Source organism: Synchiropus splendidus, chromosome 7, assembly GCF_027744825.2.
Source record: "Synchiropus splendidus isolate RoL2022-P1 chromosome 7, RoL_Sspl_1.0, whole genome shotgun sequence".
In the NCBI taxonomy this organism is placed as follows: Eukaryota; Metazoa; Chordata; class Actinopteri; order Syngnathiformes; family Callionymidae; genus Synchiropus; species Synchiropus splendidus.
The window spans coordinates 13,713,367-13,732,957 of NC_071340.1; the positions used below are offsets into that span (position 1 = coordinate 13,713,367).

At 43.8% G+C, this 19,591-nt stretch overlaps 2 protein-coding genes across 2 annotated transcripts; both read left to right on the plus strand.

Moving 5' to 3' along the window:
- Positions 1-35: 35 nt before the first annotated feature.
- tmem167a (transmembrane protein 167A) lies at positions 36-1,985 on the plus strand. The gene is made up of 4 exons (XM_053870930.1): positions 36-98; positions 912-1,021; positions 1,111-1,145; positions 1,227-1,985. The coding sequence occupies exons 1-4, from the start codon at positions 96-98 to the stop codon at positions 1,295-1,297; spliced, it is 219 nt and encodes a 72-aa protein (XP_053726905.1). The 5' UTR covers positions 36-95; the 3' UTR covers positions 1,298-1,985.
- A 14,579-nt stretch (positions 1,986-16,564) lies between these two features.
- Positions 16,565-18,538, plus strand: LOC128762372 (piggyBac transposable element-derived protein 4-like). The gene has a single exon (XM_053870591.1). It carries the CDS (start codon positions 16,565-16,567, stop codon positions 18,536-18,538), a length of 1,974 nt encoding a protein of 657 aa, XP_053726566.1.
- The last annotated feature ends 1,053 nt before the right edge of the window (positions 18,539-19,591 follow it).

Sequence of the window (19,591 nt, forward strand, 5' to 3'; positions counted from 1 at the left end):
TCGCCGTGCAGATTCGTGTGACGTCATCTCTGGTTAAATCCTTACGCAATTTCCTCCAGACAGGAAGTGTGATGTGGCGTTGACTTGGGACGAAAATGGTAAGATTTTTATCTGTGTCTGGCCCTTTTTTTGCAAGAATAATTTACTTTGCCTTGCAGAGCCCCCGCGTATTTTAGAATAAGACAGCAAACGTTCAAGTACGAGTCGTTAATGCCGGTTGGTGAACTCGCTAGCCCGTGTGAGCTAAGTAAAGCTAACGGCTCGCCCTGCGAGTGAACCAGTGTTTATGTCCGTGACGTGGCTTCGCGGGAAAGTAGAAGTTTTATTGGTTTTCTTGCCACTGCGTTTCAGTGAATTTCAGGTATGGCATCGTGAGCGGTAGTGGGGTGACCGTTATCTTTGGGATTGTGTGCCACGTCGATGCCCGGTGTCTGGATGATCATGACACAGCTGACTGTATTTATGGCATCTAAAGCTATAAATCACACCCAGTGCCCCCATGTGATGTGCGAGAGTCTTGTATTTGTTGGCAGTGATCACCCCAGTGGTGTCTCATGCAGACTCCATGCATCTGCCATGAAGTTGTAGTAGACTCAAATCATCTAAATATTTACGGTAACTGAATCATGACTCCAAATTCGTGTTGTCTCAACATTTTGTGAGTGTATTTGTCATTTATCATAAATAGACAGATTGATCAGTAAGTTTGTATGGTGTGGTGTGGTTTGAGCCAAATGAAGTCTGGGATTTTCTGTCCATCATGACCAGAAACTCTTGGTGGACCTGAGGAACCTCTGAATACAATCCAAGCAAGTCACTATTAACATGGAGTTTATATAATGTTTAATATGTTTCAAGAGTATTCAGATCAATGCACTTCATTTTCTTTTATTTTTCTTTCCGCGTTCCAGTCGGCCATTTTTAACTTCCAGTCACTGCTCACAGTGATTCTGCTGTTGATTTGTACGTGCGCCTACATTAGAGCTCTGGCGCCCAGCCTCCTGGACAAGAACAAAACTGGGTATGTTCAAAGCCTTTCTTCGACACATCTAGTGCAAACATAGCTGTTGTCTTTTTTGGCCAGCATAATTAGTTGTCTTGTGCTTGCAGGATTCTAGGAATTTTCTGGAAATGTGCCAGGATAGGTAAGTCTGACCAGTAACTTGCATTAATTTTGTTTAAAATTGTAACTTTTTCTCCATCTACTTGCATGTCTGATTCTTCAGGAGAGCGGAAAAGTCCCTGGGTGGCCTGCTGCTGTATCATTATGGCGTTTAGCACACTTTTTCTACAGTAGCTGTCCAGAGGTGAATGGAAATATGAGTCGATAAAGGCGCACGGACAATACAATTGCAGAAGACCTTCAGTGGCTTTCTGTGACCTGGGGGACTGGCTCGAGTCACAGAGGCGAGGTGTGTCCTGTTGGAAGTCTGTGGCAGTAGCTTCATCCCTGAACTGTCCTTGAACATGATTCTGGGGAGCCTTTTCACTGGGTGTCCGTGGTCGGAGGGTAAATGCTTTACGTTGTTTAACTCATTATCGAGGAATCAAATGCAAAATTTTGGGATCAAAATGTAATCATGTTGCAATGCGTGTTCTGTTTTTAACTCATAAAAGAGTGTCCTTGTAACATACACATGGGTCATGTGACCGAGTTTTCCCCCAGCTCTTGACACAACCGCTAATGAAGCCAACCTTTGTATTCCACAACGAGCAAACTGTGTGTCTTGCTTTTAGTGGTTTCTCATGTTTGCTTTGGAAGAAACCAGGGATTTGACATCCTGTGCTATTTATTAAGCAGTGTTTTTGGACATGTAGTCACCTGGTTTGTGAATGAAAACCACTTGGGTCTCACTTTCCTCTTGACAGCATGTTTGACTGTTGAGAAACCTGGGCTCGACAAAGGCATGTAAACCTGTTTTCATTTTTGTACTGTCATAATTAAACTTCCTCTTAAATAAAGCACAAGGCAGTTTTGACTGAAACGGTCAGGTTCCTGAGTTGTGCATCTCTGTAACTCAGTGTGGACTTCGAAGTACATTGCTTGGTATTGCACTTTTATTTTGGTCATTTGACTTGAAGAGCAGTGCATGTGAGAACTTCTCTTGTCATTCTGAAGTTGTGGGTGTGTAAAGTGCAGTCACTTAGGTCCAAGATGCTTTTCACCAATGTTCCTTGGTCCAAGATGCTTTTCACCAATGTCCCTTGGAAAAAAGATTAATTCTGTCTAGTCTTGATGTCACATTTTCCAATACAAAAACCCAATAATCGACAGGCTAATCAGACAGTTCTTACAGAAGATTATTTTGTCTTAACCCGGTCATCTTTGCTTGGCATTTTGGAAAAGCAGACATTGTTTTTGGAATTCTGGTTTTTAGCCTTATTAAAGCTTCACATTGTTGCCAATATGTGCAATGGAGTCTCGTGGAGTTTTGCTCTCTGAATTGAACACTATTACTGCCCATAAGTTTGATTTGGGATTTATATAGTATTTCCTGGTTTGGATCCCTCACTGGAAAAGCCTGGCCTGAACCAATGGAGCATGAGATACCTGACAGTGATGTGTAAAAGTGTGCAAAGCATGAGGCTGCTAAACCTGTCAGCAGAATTCATTCATAAATATCAGATCAGAAGTCTTGAGTCAAGTGGGTCTTTAAACAGAGTTTAGTGCTTCCTGATAAAAGTATTCATACGCTTCCACTGAGAAGTCATGCAGTCAGTCTGGCCTATGTGTTGATATGTATGATTACGAATCGGTGACACTTCGCCTAAGACACTATAATTCATATACTCTATGAGAGGATACTGTTTATAATCATTTATAACCACTATAACAAGGTTTATAACGTATGTGGTGGACTTTCATTCTCAATCTTTGTTATCTAGTTATTGAAGCATTTCAGCCTAATATAAATAACACAAACCTGTCTCCTGTAAACCCTTATAAATGTATTATTATACCTTATTATGTACTAATAATGCATCCAAGATGAGACAGCTTGGTAAAGTTCAACCAACAGGTGGGAGCAATGCAACATAACATGAAGATAAAAACATATGTACGGAAATTTGTGTTAATAATACACTAGATAGAGAAATGTAGTTATTTGTATTGTTGTACCCACATTGTGTACCTTCATTAAAAAAAAGTTTGTTTGTAAAAAGTTCTGAAAACTCAACCTGAAGACATCTGTTTTGCCATCACACCCTGCCTCAGCTTCCTCAATGAGTGGCCACTCATACCAGGCGCTGCTCCTCAAAGCATCATGGAGCAGTTGGTTAAATCTGTGCATGACGGTATGAGAAAGAGGAAGCAGTTAGGACCGTACTCTTTACTCTGATCAGAGAGGAGTGTTGACTCCCACGCGTGGCTGCCATATTGGTGTGCATCCGTTTGCCACTTGCTTGTTGAGATAAGTCCATGTGAAGCCTTCTGGAAAAGTTGATATTATCAGACAGTGACGCAGATCCAGGAGACACTGCGGAGGCGGACACTCAGTCTTCTATCTTTGGGCGCAGAGATAATGATGGACAAGAGGAACATCGTGGGGTCAATGAAGAAAACAAACGTCCCAGTGATGTTGAGAGGAGAAAGATATGGAAGACTTGAAGTTGAAGATAGCAACTATAGTCACAAGCGTTGTGAACTGCAGAGCAAATGTGAAATCTTCCCAATGTTAAATGACCCAAAATAAATTATTCCATGCACTAAAACTCAAACTACATGCCATGAGTCATGTGAAGGGTTTCTGCTGTTTATAAAGTGACTTAATGGATCCTTTTATTTGAGTTGGCTGCAGTGAATTTACCCTCATTAATGCCAAATTGCTATTTAATGTCATGTCATTGCGTCAAAACGGAGCTTTAGCTCGGTGCATGTCATCTCTGCAGAGCAGTTGGCCCACTTTCCCTTTTCTTCCTGTGCTCTTTGTCTCAATCACAGGGCACAGCTGGCTTTCTAAATAAATACTAAACAGAGTTTGGGGATGTTTACGCCTGCCAGCTGGCACGCTGAAGCTTGAGTGATGTGCTCTGAGTGTTTTTTTTAATTCTCAGTCACTTGAGGTATTGTTGCTTGTGGGTGCCATTATTAGAAAAATATGACACAGATTCAACCTGAAATGTTTGTATAGGAGCGTTGTAGTAATTCTCATGGAGTTATATTGTTTTTGTTGTGAGGTCACAATGGCTAACCCTGACTCTAACACACTGTATATGACAGATAATAAATGTAAGTGTGACATGCAAATGGACAGTAAAAAAATATTTTTTAAACATTTAGAAAAATTGTTATAGCGTGCATTTTACAGACAAAAGTGCATCCAAGACTCAGTCTCTCACAGTGCAGAGGATGAAGAAAAGACTTGAGTCACACCAAGCCTCCTCCTCTGAAACCTACCTGGCATGTGGAAAAGCTTGGTCCCTCCTCCAAGCTGAGCACTGTGTCTTAAAACTGAACCACTGGACACACACAAGGGCAGATGAATCTGCAGCACAGCTCTGGAGCTTCACTACCTGGTTGACTGGTACGTTCCTTCTCTCACCTGTAGTCACAGGCTGCTTGAGAGGGTAAGGGTGTTAGTGAAGGAGTTTTTTGGGGAGAGAGAAATCCAGGCCTGTTTAAAGCACTAGCTGTCCTCTGATAAGACAAGGGACGGTGGAAGAAAAACGCTCGACCACCAGTCCTACTTTAGTAATCCCTTCTGAAAGTGACCAAACAAGGGTGCAGGTTCTCCTGTGACCTAGTAGGAGATTCAATTTCCACCTGAGATTTGTGGCAGATGGTCATTGGAGCAAATCCCAACTTCAATTTGTCCTAGCAAGCAGACGCATTAGCCATGGCAGTGGAACGTCTGGAATGTTGACATTCTTCAAAAGTGATCATCATAACTGTACCTAAACAAAAACAGATCACTCCAGAGGAACATTAATACCACGCCCCCCACCCCAAAAAGGTGTAACCTTCTGAAGAGCAAATGAAGTCATTATGACTATTTAATGAAAAGTAAACAAGTGCTCTGGTGTTATAATATAATTATTAATAGATATATTATAAATATATTAATAACAAGTCCATAAATTTTGTCTCAGAGCTTCGTATGTTCCTAAAAATGCTAGCAACAATTGTATTCGAGATACAATTTCTTTGCCACTGTTCATAGTCCGCGTTTCATTTCATTCATTTTTGCACAACGATATTCATAAGCAAGTGAAACAATTCTCTGCTCATCACATGCCAAATCAAAATTCGTTCCTCTCCTCAATTTTTTATTCAGAGGGATTGAAATGAGCCCTCTTTTATTAACCTTTTGTCTCTGAACTTTTCATCTTCCACAGTGATAAGGGCAGCGGGGAATGACAGCATGAGGTGAGATGAACTCCAAATTGTTTCAGTTCATAGCCTCATAATAATATTAATCAGGGAAATAAAGTTACTGAATGTCAGGGGGCTGTTGGATGATCCCGCTCAGCAAGAGACGCGGAATGAAATCAGCTACTCAGAGGTTTTGGCATCAGTTATCAATTCGTATAAGTCGTTATAGTGTGGAGCAACCAATAAACAGTCGACATGGAGCAGGGGTCAGGTGAATGGGGGAGGAGGTCAAACATTGCTGCGGGTCTGCAGCACCAGAAGGAAGCTCAGCTTTTGCTGCCATCCACTTGTTGGCCAAAAGCTGAATGATGATTTCTGTAGGTTGGTTGATATTTCTGTTGTTGTCATTGAAATGGCATCGCTACCAGTTGACATACCTTTCTTTTAGGATTTTTTTCCCCTTTTGCTTTAACATTTATTCCTGAACATACTCAAATATTTTCTATTGTTTCTGGATATAATTTTCTGTTTGGGTCGTAACATTGCGATATAGTTCTTGACATTATTGCTGGTAAATTTTCATAACCATTGTGAGCATATGTTTTTGGGTTTTAGTTTAGCTTTTGATTTTTTTCAAAATAGGTTTTAAGCTGCTTTGGTTTTAGCCATTCATTTTGTCATGCATTTCCCAATTCTTTAATGCGTTCCAATGAAATATTTTCTTTTTTTTCTTGGCTCCGTTCTGTTACAGAGGTCACGACTGCAGAGTTTTCCTTTCATATATTTATCTTTCATATTACATTCTTTAAATTTAACATATTTAACAAAACATACATTGACATTTCCCTTGTAGGTTTACGTATCCCTTTCCCTTTGTTATCTGTATTATCTTACTCAGTTTTGGACAGTCCATTTCCATATTAACTTTTATTTATTATTGTAATTTTTTTTTTATTGCCTAAAACTGGTTAGGAAGACCAGACGCAGATGGAGTGGACACATGAAGACAAGAGACGGGACATATTGGGTGAAGAAATGGGGGGAGGATACACCAGATCTATTCCAGTAGAGGGGTCAGTTATCCGAAACGTACATCCGCTATTGCAGTTTTATCTTTTATAGTTGGTTAGTTATTGACATTTCTCATGAGATTCCTTTCTCTCCAGATAGACTATTTGTCGCTGCCTTAATGTCAGCTTCAAACAGCATGACACTGCCATCAGCAAGCTTTGGAAGGGAAAACATGATGGAGGGAGGCCGGGAGAGATATTCAAGATGGGGAGAAAGCAGAGGAATCGACGGCAGGAAGGCGGCACTTTGTGGTCGACTGATCACTGTGAGAGCGCCGCCTCATTACAAATGCTTGAATTTGCAGTCTCTCCACAAAGTCTTTGTTCTGTCCTCACTTCCTCATTAGCAACAAGCTGCCTTCAAAAAAAAAAAAAAAGAAGCTGAAAGATACCAATATCCTCTTAGCGGGGAGAAATACAGTGCAGCTGGGTAACGGAGTGTGTGAAAGACTTGCCTTCTGGGTCACTCTAATTCCTTCCACGTGTAATCTTTTACCACAAATTTAATGGTAACATGAGAAATTTTCAAACTCTTACAGTCAGACAGCTCCCCGTGGCCGCAGTAACTGGGTCACCACATGGCTCCTTTGAAGGTGGCAGCAGAGGTTTGTTCAGAGGACGTCTCTCCCCGTGCTCATTAGCCCGCGGCCGCTCTGCTCTGCGTTACAAGGCGCAGCGCCACAAAGCTGGAAGAGGCCGCAGCCGGCGCCCGTGGAGATTTATCAGTGGAAGGAGAAGATGTAAAGCCTCTGTGATATGAATTAATGATGGTACAAAGCTGAAGACTTTGAAATGCGTCTTCGCAGCGAAGCAGATGAAACTCCGGGGATCTACTGTGTGGATGGAAGGGTTTACTTTGCTGCTCATTCTGATGCCAATAGTCTCCAAGCATCGTGTACTTACTGTGTTCCAGCCCAACTCTGCTGCAATGGAAGTGGCTTATTCATCGCTGGGAGCGTGCAGACTGTACCTCACTGCACACAGCTCAAGCTAATACAAATGTATAGAGTGTTGACTTCTGGCTCTGCTCTTTTACAGTGTGACACAGTGAATAGCACCTTTCACTTCAGGTTATATCACATTATCAGTCATTCAGCAAACACGCTAATCCAAAGAAACTCCCCAAATTCTAAGCAATATCAAACAAGCTGAGCAACTCAATGAAGCATGAGACGTTTTTGTTCAATTCAAGGCACATTTTGAAGTCTGCACCTGAACATTCAGGGAGCTCTTGTTCCTGCATCTTGAGACAAGACAGCGAGCAGCCTTGAGCTCCATGAGTGAGATGATCCGACAGCGATTCACTGGGTTGATGCTGAGCTGGACTGGCTTGACCATTCCTACATCAGTCCTGATCCTGGCCCGATACGTGAGTAGTACTGCTAAAATGTGAAAAAAAAAACTGTGAACTCTCAAACTCTGGATATCAGCTCGACCAACTTCCAGCAAGGTTAAATGACAAACTTGCATGTCCAAGTTGAGTAGCCTTGTCAGAGAGAGCAGATAGACCGTGGCACCTTTGTAGCAGTTGTAGTTGTATTCTTCATCTAACAACCCCTTAGCAAATACTAGCATACTCGAAGTATAGAAAGTAATGCTGACTTTATCTTATTATTACTACGACTAAATTGGAACATTTTTAGTTGACTAAAATTTATAAAAAGAGGTATACTGCGAGTGTACTCAGTAAATGCTTCCCATCTACATTTTAATGATTCAATGTTTAATCAAAGTTCACAGTTTAATAGGTGAAAAGATATAACAGAGAACAAAACAATATCAGAGCAAAATGTCTCTTTTCAACCACCGGTGACCCACTCCTGTGATCCTTTGATGCTGAATCACCTCAATAATGTACTTGAAATCCCTTAGAAAAAAAGTAGTGTACATCTTCAATGTTTTTCACTTCAGCGCACAGTCCTGTTGAGTGTTGCAGGCAGTGCTGGAGCCTATCCCAGCGGTCATTGGTCGAGAGGCAGGAATACACCCTGGACAGGTTGCCAGTCCATCGCAGGCCACACACAACATTCACACACACCTCAATTGACAGTGAGCTTCAGCGTGCTACTTTTATGTATTTCAAATGTAGCATGTCAAAAGTAGACTTCAAGTGTACTTCCTCAGATTTAGTATAAAATAAATATACTCTCAGTACACTTGAATAAACTGTTTTTTGCAAAGGGACCTAAAAAAACGACTGAACACTAAAATGTCACCATCACTAACATTAGGTTTCTTTTTTCTTATTTACCAGTAATATATAATAGGTGATAATAAATGTGGCACAATGTTCACACCCTTGAAATGTTCACCTGATATTACACTCTTGAAAAATCGGTGAGACAAAGCTGGGATGGGAGCAAGGAAACCATCTTCTAGTGACCGGGATGAAGTGTATTAGCTACACATCGTGTTTAACTGATTCATCTCTGTGAGTTCTGGAAGCTTTTGTTTGTCTGAGGGGGGAACAAATGAGCTGCTGAAACCATCACCTTTCACCACGTGCTCAGCAGCTCTCACATGCCGGGAGATAAACTATCATCCGAAGAATAAACCGTATTTAATTATTTACTCTTTTCAAAAGATCATCCAACACATATGAAGCCTGACGCGTCGTCCCTCTGCACAAATAAACACTGCTGGGTGGATGGAGATCACGAAGAGAAAAGCATCCGTCCGAGATAAAGAGGTCAAACTCTCAGTTAGCTTGAGCTACAACAACGCAGCGAAAGCTTTTGCCTTGTCCACGTCTGTTCCATAAGATCCACGCCTTGTTGACAACATTGCAAAGTGATACTTGATTTAAAAAATAAATAAATATGGGTCTTTAAATGGAACAAAATAGGAAGTGTCCAAACTTAAATCTGCTATGTGACATGAGAGAAACATTATTTAATGGTGTTAAAATGATTCATTTTTCTACCAAAAAAATGACTGCTATCTGAAGTGTACTAACTCATTGATATTGTCAATCAGATTATTATGAAAATAAATAAATATTTGCTGCTGACCTCCTGACGTGGCAGCAGAGTAGCTGAACTCCACAAAAGCTCCTCTGTCTCGCGCTGCTCGCTCAGACATGAGTCAGGCTCTGGTGATGTCTAGATCCTTCACTCAACATGATCTACTGAACGAGTAACCTCCCTTTTAGCCAGTAGATTAAAATTTCTGTTTGTCCTTGTGCTTCCTGTGCGCTTCAAATGAGCTAAAACTGAAATAACCAAGAGAGAAAAAGAAGAAATCCCTCCAGCGCTGTAATCTGTCACGAGTGGAAGTGTCCTCTGACAGCGTGGAGTAAACAGTGCCGTGTGCAAATGCATCATTCCCTCTCTGACCTGACCCACCACTGATAACTGCTGAAAATGATCACCTGGCTTACAAAGAGTTCAGGAAACTGTTTGTGCTTGACCTAAACACCAGCGGCGGTATGAAGCTCCTTCACTTGCTTCTCTCTTTTTCAGTCTGGCAGAAGCCGTGGGAATGTTTACATTTCATCGCCCTGCAACTTCCTTTTTTCAAATCTTTGTGACACATCACCTCACCAGTGAATTGAATATTTAAAACAACACTTCCACATGTGCGTTTCTATTCACAAGTTTTATATCTAGATGAAGTATGCAGTATTCACTGATTCTAAATCAAACACTGATCATGCACACGGTGCATTCACAGTCATACGGACGTCCCATTGAAACTGAAGGAAGACTCTAACCAGAGTCTGCAGTCCTGACCTCACCATGCAATGAGGCAGTATTAAAATCTGAATTAAAAAATAAAAGCTGAATTTCTGAGACCACCAATGTTTGTCTCAGCTCTCTCTGCAGCCCACAGGTTTTCGGCAGTATGTCTTCAAGATGTATTCACATCGGAACTAAGCAATGACTGGTTTTACCTTCAAGGGGAATTATTTCTTTCAGAATTGCATCATGCGCGCCCCACTGAAGTGGGTTTCCTTTTGTCTATGAGACATTGTGATAGCTTTTCCTCTCAGATAAAAGTCACATTTGTTGCACTGTAACGTTCATCTGACTTGAGTTTCCATGTCCTCACACACTCACTTTAAGCTGCAGTGTTAGCCTGTTCAGAAGTTTTATTCATCTGAGCCATGTTATTTACACTCAATCCTGAGTCAATTGATGTACACACACCCCAATATATATAGAGTGGTGTAGCGACAGTGAGCAACAAGGTCAATGTGAGTCAGCATATTTAGTCAGGTGAGTTGCGACTCAGAAAAGAAACGACATCTGATGTGCAAGAAGTCGTTGCAAAGGCGCCCCCGTACGGTAGACTTTGGTATTGTCCGTGTCATGTCTGCTTGGAAAGACAGTTTTTCTTGATGTCTGTTTGACTCACAATGTATTTCAGTGTAATTTGTGACACTGTTATTTTCATTTCCGTTAGAATGACACATGAAGCGAGTGGATGAAGTTAAAGAGTGAAAGCGTTGCCTCTTGCTGTGATGTATTAGTCACGTTAACGTGGTTTTTGCAGTTTTGTTGTGTCATAGAATAATGTCACTCTGCAGAGAGGTAGATCAGATATACTCCTGAGTAATATGCCAGTGAAATAAGTGCAGATATAAAGGCCATAACCCACCATCCATCAGTCCCTCGGCCTGTGATGAACGACCAGTGATCATCAGTCAACATCTGCAGGCCACAAGATGAATTGCTGTTTCAACTCTCTGCGCTGCTTGTTCCAGCAAATACATACAAAGACATGTGTTTGATGATTAAAAGCACATTCTTCTAAGACAATTGTTATATTTGTTTGTTGCTGCTGGAAGAAGGATGCGGTGGAGAGAAAATCTGTTGGGCTCTGTGGTCGGTGTTGCGTCACCGTGGGTCTCACTCGCTGGGTCACATGGTAACAGGATCCATGTGTTCGAGGAAGGCGCGAGGACACGATCAGCTTTTTCAATGACACTTTATAAAATTGTAAACCTATAGCAGTTGGCTAATTTAAAGAGGTTGTGCAAAGAGGTCTTATCCAGCTGTCAATGTATGTCCACACCAAACGCCATCTACACGACCTGAAGTCTATATACAGACGTGCTACAATATGGAACCCGCGACACATTTGGAGTGAAGTTTTTTCAGGTGATTCGTCGCGTCAACTGGTGAGGTTATGAAAACAGAAATATGGCGTCCATCATTACCATTTGCAGAAAAGGAAAAACTCATCAACAGATTAGATGGAAGAGTAACTGATAGATTCAATGTTTAATGATTTAATGTGGTGTGTTTAACTTTACATTACACATTATTATTATTACACATTGACTTTCCATTCATACTTCCATCAAGATATAGATCTTTTTTAAGTGCTGTATAGTTTCATTTAGCTGTGACAAGCACTGGATTTTACAGAAGCTACTCAACAGCTTGCCTTATCTAGAATATAAACTTTAACCATTTCATTCCACATGCGTCACAACACATCACTACCTGTGTTCAGTCTGAGACATTTAAAACCCACTGACAGAGACGTCCACCAAAGTAATGAGGAACAGAGGAAGATGCCCCGAACCAATGAGTCTGTTTACACGGGGTTATAACAAAGTGAAATGTCATAAATCAGAACCAAAAGATGACGAGCTCCAGCGGGCCGGGTCCAGCAGATCAGCACAAATGAGGAACACATGGCGCGTTAGCGCGCGCGTGTGCCTACGCGCACATGTTCTCTGGCGGGACTGCGGGCCTGTATTTTACCTTTCACCTCCATCTAGTGGTGTGACTGGGCACATCGTCCTCTGACTTGGACCACAGCAGAAAGCAGTGTGGTCTCTTGGATGCAAGTCAAGTCACGCAACACCGAAACAAGAATATATAACTGACTAGCACATCCATAAACATTATGGCCAGAATTTTGCAAATCGCCTCCAAAACTGCTGCTCCAGTGGATTATTCCTAGCTGGCACATTTACCAAAATTGGCTGGGAAAAGAGTTACATGTAGTTATTATGTATTTGACAAAAGGAAAGATGGAAGGAAGAAGCACAGTGAGATCCTCGCGCTGTTGTTACTTTTAGCCACAAGATGGCGTTTCATTCAGGTAAGAATGAGGGTCAGAATTCTAACTGTGAACATTTATATATTTATTTTCATCAAAGCCCATTTTTAATTATCATTAACTTATTTTTCATGACATATCTGAAAGAGCCTATCAATGTGTGCACTTTTTAATCAGAAATAAATTCTCATTTGTTTATATTCTATTCTTTCTTATATCTGTTTTGATCTCATGTTGCAGGCAGTAGCTAAGAGAAGGGAAAACATCAGGCAGAAACCTCAAGTTAACCATACTGAGCCAGTGCATTAGCAACACTGGGTCACAGAGTGAATGCTGCTGCACAATCCACAGACACGGAAAAGGGCGAGTTTGGGATTCATGTTTTTGCACAGTTGAACTCAGCACCAATAGCTTAGCACATTCAGAGCATGCAACTGGTGCAGAAGGTAAGCGGGTGCCGGTGTCAGGTATTGCATTTAAATGGATGATGAGGAAGGAGAGAAAAACATCTTATTATAAACAAACACCCTTGCAGGACGACTCTGAGCAGGGTCTCCATATCGGAGGCTGCAGAAGCTGCACCATTTGCTCCCATGCTGGGAGAGAAACCATCTCTTAAATCATCTATGAGAACAGAATCTCAGCCGCGATGGAGCCGAGTCAGCCGCACACACACACGCACGTAGATCCAAACGCCTCCATTGGTCGGCGTCTCTCCACCCCACCGTGGGAGTCTCAGAGGGTCTGCTGCAGTGCTCTGCTCTCGGGGCCTGGAAACGCTGGAGTGAGCCGTTTTTCCTCCTACTTCTATTTTTAGGTTCCATATTCGAAAAAACCCACATCCGCACAGATTTCCAGATCTATCTGGCAAACTGGTTTCCAGTCCTCTCAGCTCGATCACTGCGGCTAGATGGAGGAGGGCAAGCTACGGCTGAGACGCTGAGGAAACACGAGACACGAAGCGAAGAGGGTGCATGCATAAATGGTGCCTGGGCTGCCTGGCCCCGGGGCAGCAGCCTGGTGCTCAGCCAGCCGTGCACTCAAGACACTGCTGAAGGAATTTGGAGGGGGACACTTCCTGCAGCAGCCCCCTGCTATCACAATATCAGAGCGAATGAGTTCCTCCCCAGTGAGACACAAGTCTGCATTTGGTGTAAACACACTCGCAAAGTTACGTCAAATGAAGACATGTTTTCAGGCTTGTCCACTTTGGCATTGAACGTGTCCGTCAAATATTTGGCCAAAACTAATGAGGAATGTTGCACGATTGGTACGGTGATATTAACTAAAGTAATGGGTTGCACACACACAGCTGATTTAATATTCATCGGCGCTAGTGATGGTTGCAGGATCCTTCAGGGGCCACTCAGCAAACACCGTTTCAGTTGACAAACTGCTGCGAGTAATTGAAGACACTTCCTGGCACATTCATAAAAGGTTCGGGGTTCATCAGAACAAGCGAGCGTGTCTCGAAAGGCTGACGCGAGACTTGATACTGATTGCTACGAGACTGAGCGGCAGGATTCTTCATCCTCCACTCAGACTGGTGCACAGAATCCACCTGCTGTGAGTGAGGCTTAAATCGGATTGAGGCTGAGATGAAGCACCAGCGTTTCTCACGCTTTTGTGGAAACAAACCTTTGGTGAAGCTGCTTCATGGTCATGTGACACAATAATTCCCATGTCAACCTCTTGTTTTTCCTTCTGATTTGCCATGAAAAGAAGACAACTTAGGAAGTTTGTTCTGACGTCCTTCTTGTCCTCAGACGTGGTCAGACAGCCTCATGGGTTGCAGTTGACTCCACCATGGGAGTTGTAGTTTTCTTAGCAGCGGCCATTTTGATTGAAGTTTCTTACCCAGGAGGCGGGAATGAAGCAGCTGTCAACACAATGCTTTGTATGTTGTGTTTCTACGTACATCTTTGCTTGTGTGATTACATTAAGTTTGCTTATCATCAGCTCCCCAACAGTTACACAGCATAAATGGGGCTAAAAACAAAGAGGAGGTCATAGTTTCATGTCTAAGCCAGCTGTGGTGCTCAATGTCCGACGGGTGGGCCACTTGGGTCCCTTGACCCGATTATACGATGGACAAGATATACTATAGAGTAGATGCTAATAGCCTCTGTAATATTGGAGGGGGTAAAAGACAGCAAATATTTATTAGCGTGGTGGCAAAAAAATCTTTTTAAACATCACATGATGATGGGACAAGAGCAGACTGCAGTGCATTGTGTGTTCTGCTGAGAAGGTGATCGAGTGCAGCCTGCCACCTCTACATGACCTGTATGCCTCCAGGACCCAGAGACGTGCAGGTCGAATCAGAGCCCACTCTTCTCACCCTGGTCATGGGCTGTCTGTTCCACTTCCCTCTGGCAGGAGGTTGCGGTCGATCCAGACCAGAACCTTATGTCACAGGAACAGCTTCCTCCCCTCGGCCGTCAGACTGTTGAATTCGAGATCAGCCTTTGTTGTCTGTGGGTTTCATTTTATATTATTTTATTTTATTTTATTGATAGCACTTTATTTCGAAACACTTAGTTGGTGACCATGGCAATAAATTTGATTCTGATGATGTACACTGTACCACAGATTTAAGGCCCTAAAAAACAATGCTAACTGCTAATTCTTGATCTTGTACATATGTACAATTGATTTATACTCCAGGTATGACACTCTAATACCCTGGTAATATAAGATCAGATTGCCTCAATTGTTTTTTGTTTTTTTTTGTCTTTAGCATTAGAACATCTGTGACTAAAATCGTAACTACAATACAGCAGAAGCAAGTAGATGAGAACGATACTATCACTTTGCCACCTGGAGGTAAGTCCTCCACAGTTCCACAGTAGTACATCCATGTCTTGTTAAATCACATCTCACTTTGAGGCGAGCACATATGCTTCCGGCCCGATCAAGCAGGTGAGTGTGTCACAAAAGGTAAACACTAAAAACAGCTAAGGCAGTGTTTTTAATTGGCCTGAAATATGTTTAAACAGTGTGGAAATGGTATAAAAAGATATGGTAGAATCTCAGGGACTTATGTGTTTATTCATTCACACACTCACACGCACACCCCCACACTCCTAGTTGCACTTCGTCTGCACTCTCATTGTTAACTCGACACTTGTGTTTTTGTTGTTGTTTATGTTTGTTTTTTGTGGTTCAAGTTGTTCTTGTTATTCATCTTGTATTTAATACATAGTTCAATGTCGTATATGTCGCTGCACGGGCCGCCGAGTAATGACATTTCAATCCTATACTTTCCATTACCTTACCTAATATAATGGGTTGAAACAAAAGCTGAAATGATTCTTTTTTCAAGGGATCTTTCTCACGCTGGCTGGAATATGAGATTTTAATGAAAACACTGTGTTTCATTGCTTATCATTTTTTTGACAGGTACTGACCACTGCTGACCAGAATAGTATAGGTTAGTGTGTCTGTGTGTGTGGGGACAGTGTATTTATGACGGTGCAGGACTGCCAGCTGAGAGGTTTGAAACATCATGGAGCCAGAGTATCTGCCCACATTGATAAAATAAAGGGAGGTCCCTATTCCTTTTTAGCCTATAGGGCTTGAGATTCATGTAGGAACCTGTCAGCATGTTTATGAATGAACAAGCTGCTTCTCTCTGACTTCACTGAGGAGTGTGTGTGTGTGATGTGATGATGACACTGTGCTCCTGCAAGATGACTCCTGATCAGCTCCAAAAAAGAGACAGGAGAGGGAGTCCAGTGTGTACGTGGAACACTTGAGAGACTCCCTGACAATGTGGGGTTTTGATGTTTGAACCCGAACTTGTCAAGAATCCGGCTTATTGGTGGCGGTGGTGGATGCCAGCGGGCATGAGAAGAGCGCGCGGCCATCTGCCAGCCGAGCGAACGAGCAACCCCACCAGCAGCTGCAGTCGCAAAACGCCCTACAAAGCAGGACATGCATGCAGCTTCTGACGTCTGCGGCCACACTGCTGCTGCTGCAAAGCCCAGAACCCAGCAGCGGAAACCATGCGAGCCAGGCTCACAAGCGCCGCATAGGCTCCAAACCCCAGACTTTTAGCCCAGCAGCGTGTGCAGAAGCGCACATGGCTTCAGTTCGGATGGTCGCTCGGGGGAAATCGACATAAAAAAAAAAGACTCATGCCGGGGCACTTGAACACCGCGACATGGCGACGGCAAGAAAAGGAAGGGAGCTTTTTACTATTTTGGAAACTAGCGCGGATACAGAAAGTAGCTCGGTATGCGACGGTCGGGACACTCCACCGAACCTTTCGGCTGATGTGAAGTGGTTCGAAATCCCCGACCGAAAGCCAGACTCGGACGAGGAAGAGGGCGAAGTGCGGGAGGAGGAGGAGGCGGTGGACGGCGAGGGGGAGAATGGACTCTCGGCAGCCGCGGCGGAGCCCGCAGACGCGGGCAGCCTCAACATTATTCTGGTGACCGGGACCAGCAATGGGCTCAAACACGACGAGGACACCGAGGACTGTTGTTATTCCACCTCCACCGATTCGGATATCGACTTCTCGGATCTGGAGGAGGAGGAGCAGCGCCGGAGCTGTTGGAGCCTGGGCGACGACTCGGACGAGGACTGCACCGCTCCGGACTTCTGGAGGGAGCCGGACCAGGTCATCGCGATCGAGCCCTTCGCTGCGCCCAGCGGCCCGCAGCACTCGCTGGGGGACGATGCCGACACCCGTGACTATTTCCGGATACTCTTCCCAGATTCTCTTTTTGAACACATGGTAGAACAAACAAACAATTACGCCCTCTATCGGCAAAGGAGGAGTGGGAAGGCAGACCCAAACTGGCACCCCACTGATGTGAGGGAGATGAAAGCCTACGTGGGTCTGAACATCCTGATGGGGGTCAATCAGCTGCCGGACCCGGGCATGTACTGGGCCAGCGACGTTTTTATTGGCAACGCTGGATTTAAAAAGACAATGACGGCCAGGCGCTTTGAAAAGCTGACCCAGTACCTGCATCTGTGTGACCGCGGGTCCCAGCCGGTGCGCGGAGAGAGGGGCTACGACGGCCTCTACAAAATCAGACCCCTTCTGGACGTGCTGGAAAACACTATATGGGACGCGTACATGCCCAACCGCTGCCTGACGGTAGATAAGTGTGCCATAGTGATGAAGGGACGCTACGCCCCCTCGCATTACATGCCCTCTAAACCGCTGAAGAAGGGCTTGAACGTGTGGATGCTGTGTGACTCGCGCTCCGGCTACTGCCACCGGGCAAAGCTCCACGTAGGCAAACCCTGCGAGGACGAGGAGGCGGCTGTGCTGGGCTACAGAGCGGTGACCTCTCTGGTGCGGGGCCTGGAGGGTCAGCACCACCACATCTTCATGAACAGCTTCTTCTCCTCTGTTCCCCTCCTCCAGAGGTTGTTGAAGGACGGACTGTACGCCTGTGGTCCCGCCCACCCGGGTCGCAAAGGTTACCCCGAGGTGCTTAAACCTGGCAACGTTGGAAAGCTGGCCCAGGGGGAGTTCTACCAGTGCCAGCGTGGCAACCTCATCGCCACAGTGACTCGGGATGTCAAAATGGTTTACTCCTTATCCACCAACTCGGCGCCTGGCATCGTGGGAATCAGCCCACCGCAGAGGCAGCATGAAATGGATTTGGAGGACGACTACATGGAGAGTTTGTCCTTTGGCCTGCCCCGACCTTTGCCCTTGCTGCTGTACCAGGAGAACATGAGGGGTGTGGATCTTTGTGACCAAATGAGGGAGTGCTACCAAGTCGGGCGGCCATGTAAGAAGTGGTGGCGCTACTTCCTGTGGTTCTATGTGAATTTGTGCATTGTCAACGCGTACATTATCCTGAAAGAGAGCCGGGGCGGAAGCGCTCCGGCCGGCTTTAACGGAAAACAGTTCACCCATCGCCACTTCCGGGTGCGACTGGCGCAACAGTTGATCGGAGACTACCAAGGAGCGAGAGGCATGGAGCGCGCCGCGAGGAAGAGGCACGCGGACTCACCCATAGAGTACGGCCACCGGCTGGAGCGCATGTCTGAGCGCTCGCGCCGCTGCAGGAACTGCACCAACAAGGGACTGCGGCACGAAAGCGTGTTCGGCTGCAAGATATGCAACGTCCACCTATGCAGGGGAGGCTGCTTCTCTGAGTTTCATAAATAATGTCTTTTGTTTTTTATATCATTTGTGTATCGAGCAACAAACTTTTTTCAAGTAGACATTGCATTTGTAATTCCAAAGGTTACAGCTGTTCATATGCCCTTGTGTTTCTGCCCAGCACATTTTGGACATCTGGCGAGCATCATTTCATCACGACTCGGAAAGTATAATATGATTTTTCAAAATGTTTTCAAGTCAAAAACATCCAACACTATTCCCCCCCTCCTTTTCTTTATTATTTCAATTGTATTAAAATGGAACACAATCCAACAAAAGCCCACAAAATAATTGCTGAAGTTCTTCATGTCTGCTCTTCTCCCCACACTCAGCCACGTGGTGCCTTCATGTTCTGTCAGATTGATCCGAGAGTGATTTGAAACACAAGTTTGAGTATGTGGTGAAGTCGATGCAACAGTCATATTAAACATTAAATGGTGGTGCTGTGCGTGCCAGCCATGCAAAATTATGTTACATAAAAAAACAAGTTTATTAATAAACAACTTTTTTATATTAAGTCAAAAACAAATCTGATTCAGCTCCTGCACTTCTGTGAACGCTTGAACTAGTTCAGTGATCGACATGTGGTGTATAAGTGTGTATATTATTTAGAACCCAGAGCAAATACTGATGCATTATGAAGTCAATATTTTTCAATGTTAATGAAATCAAAACTTTCTTCCTCGCCCTCATGTGGAAAACGGCTGAACTATTCTGTCCCTCTTAGTGATGAGTCAGCACTGTTTGTCGCAGCTTTGTCACCATCAGATGTCGAGCCATAAAGCGAGTTCAACACCAAATTGAACCCTATATTCGGGCTGTGTGCGTGATGCTCCTCATTCACTACATTGTGACCAACATGTGTTGCACTTCACACAGTCACGGCAGAAACAAAACAGCATTATGTCAAGTGCACAATATATCATACACTTTAAGTAGACCTAGGGTTAGAGTAGACTAGAGTCATGTTATTGCACGTGTCATTAGAGATTATAAAGTCTGTTAAATATTTGAGTTAGAATAGAAGGTTTTTTTGGCAAACGCCCTCTGTAACACTGA

Bases quoted from the DNA above. Each gene is read 5' to 3' on its own strand.
- tmem167a (XM_053870930.1), top strand. The intron at 1,022-1,110 runs GTATGTTCAAAG...TTGTGCTTGCAG, and splicing joins CTGGACAAGAACAAAACTGG to GATTCTAGGAATTTTCTGGA. The intron at 1,146-1,226 runs GTAAGTCTGACC...CTGATTCTTCAG, and splicing joins CTGGAAATGTGCCAGGATAG to GAGAGCGGAAAAGTCCCTGG.
- LOC128762372 (XM_053870591.1), top strand. From the start codon at position 16,565: ATGGCGACGGCAAGAAAAGGAAGGGAGCTTTTTACTATTTTGGAAACT.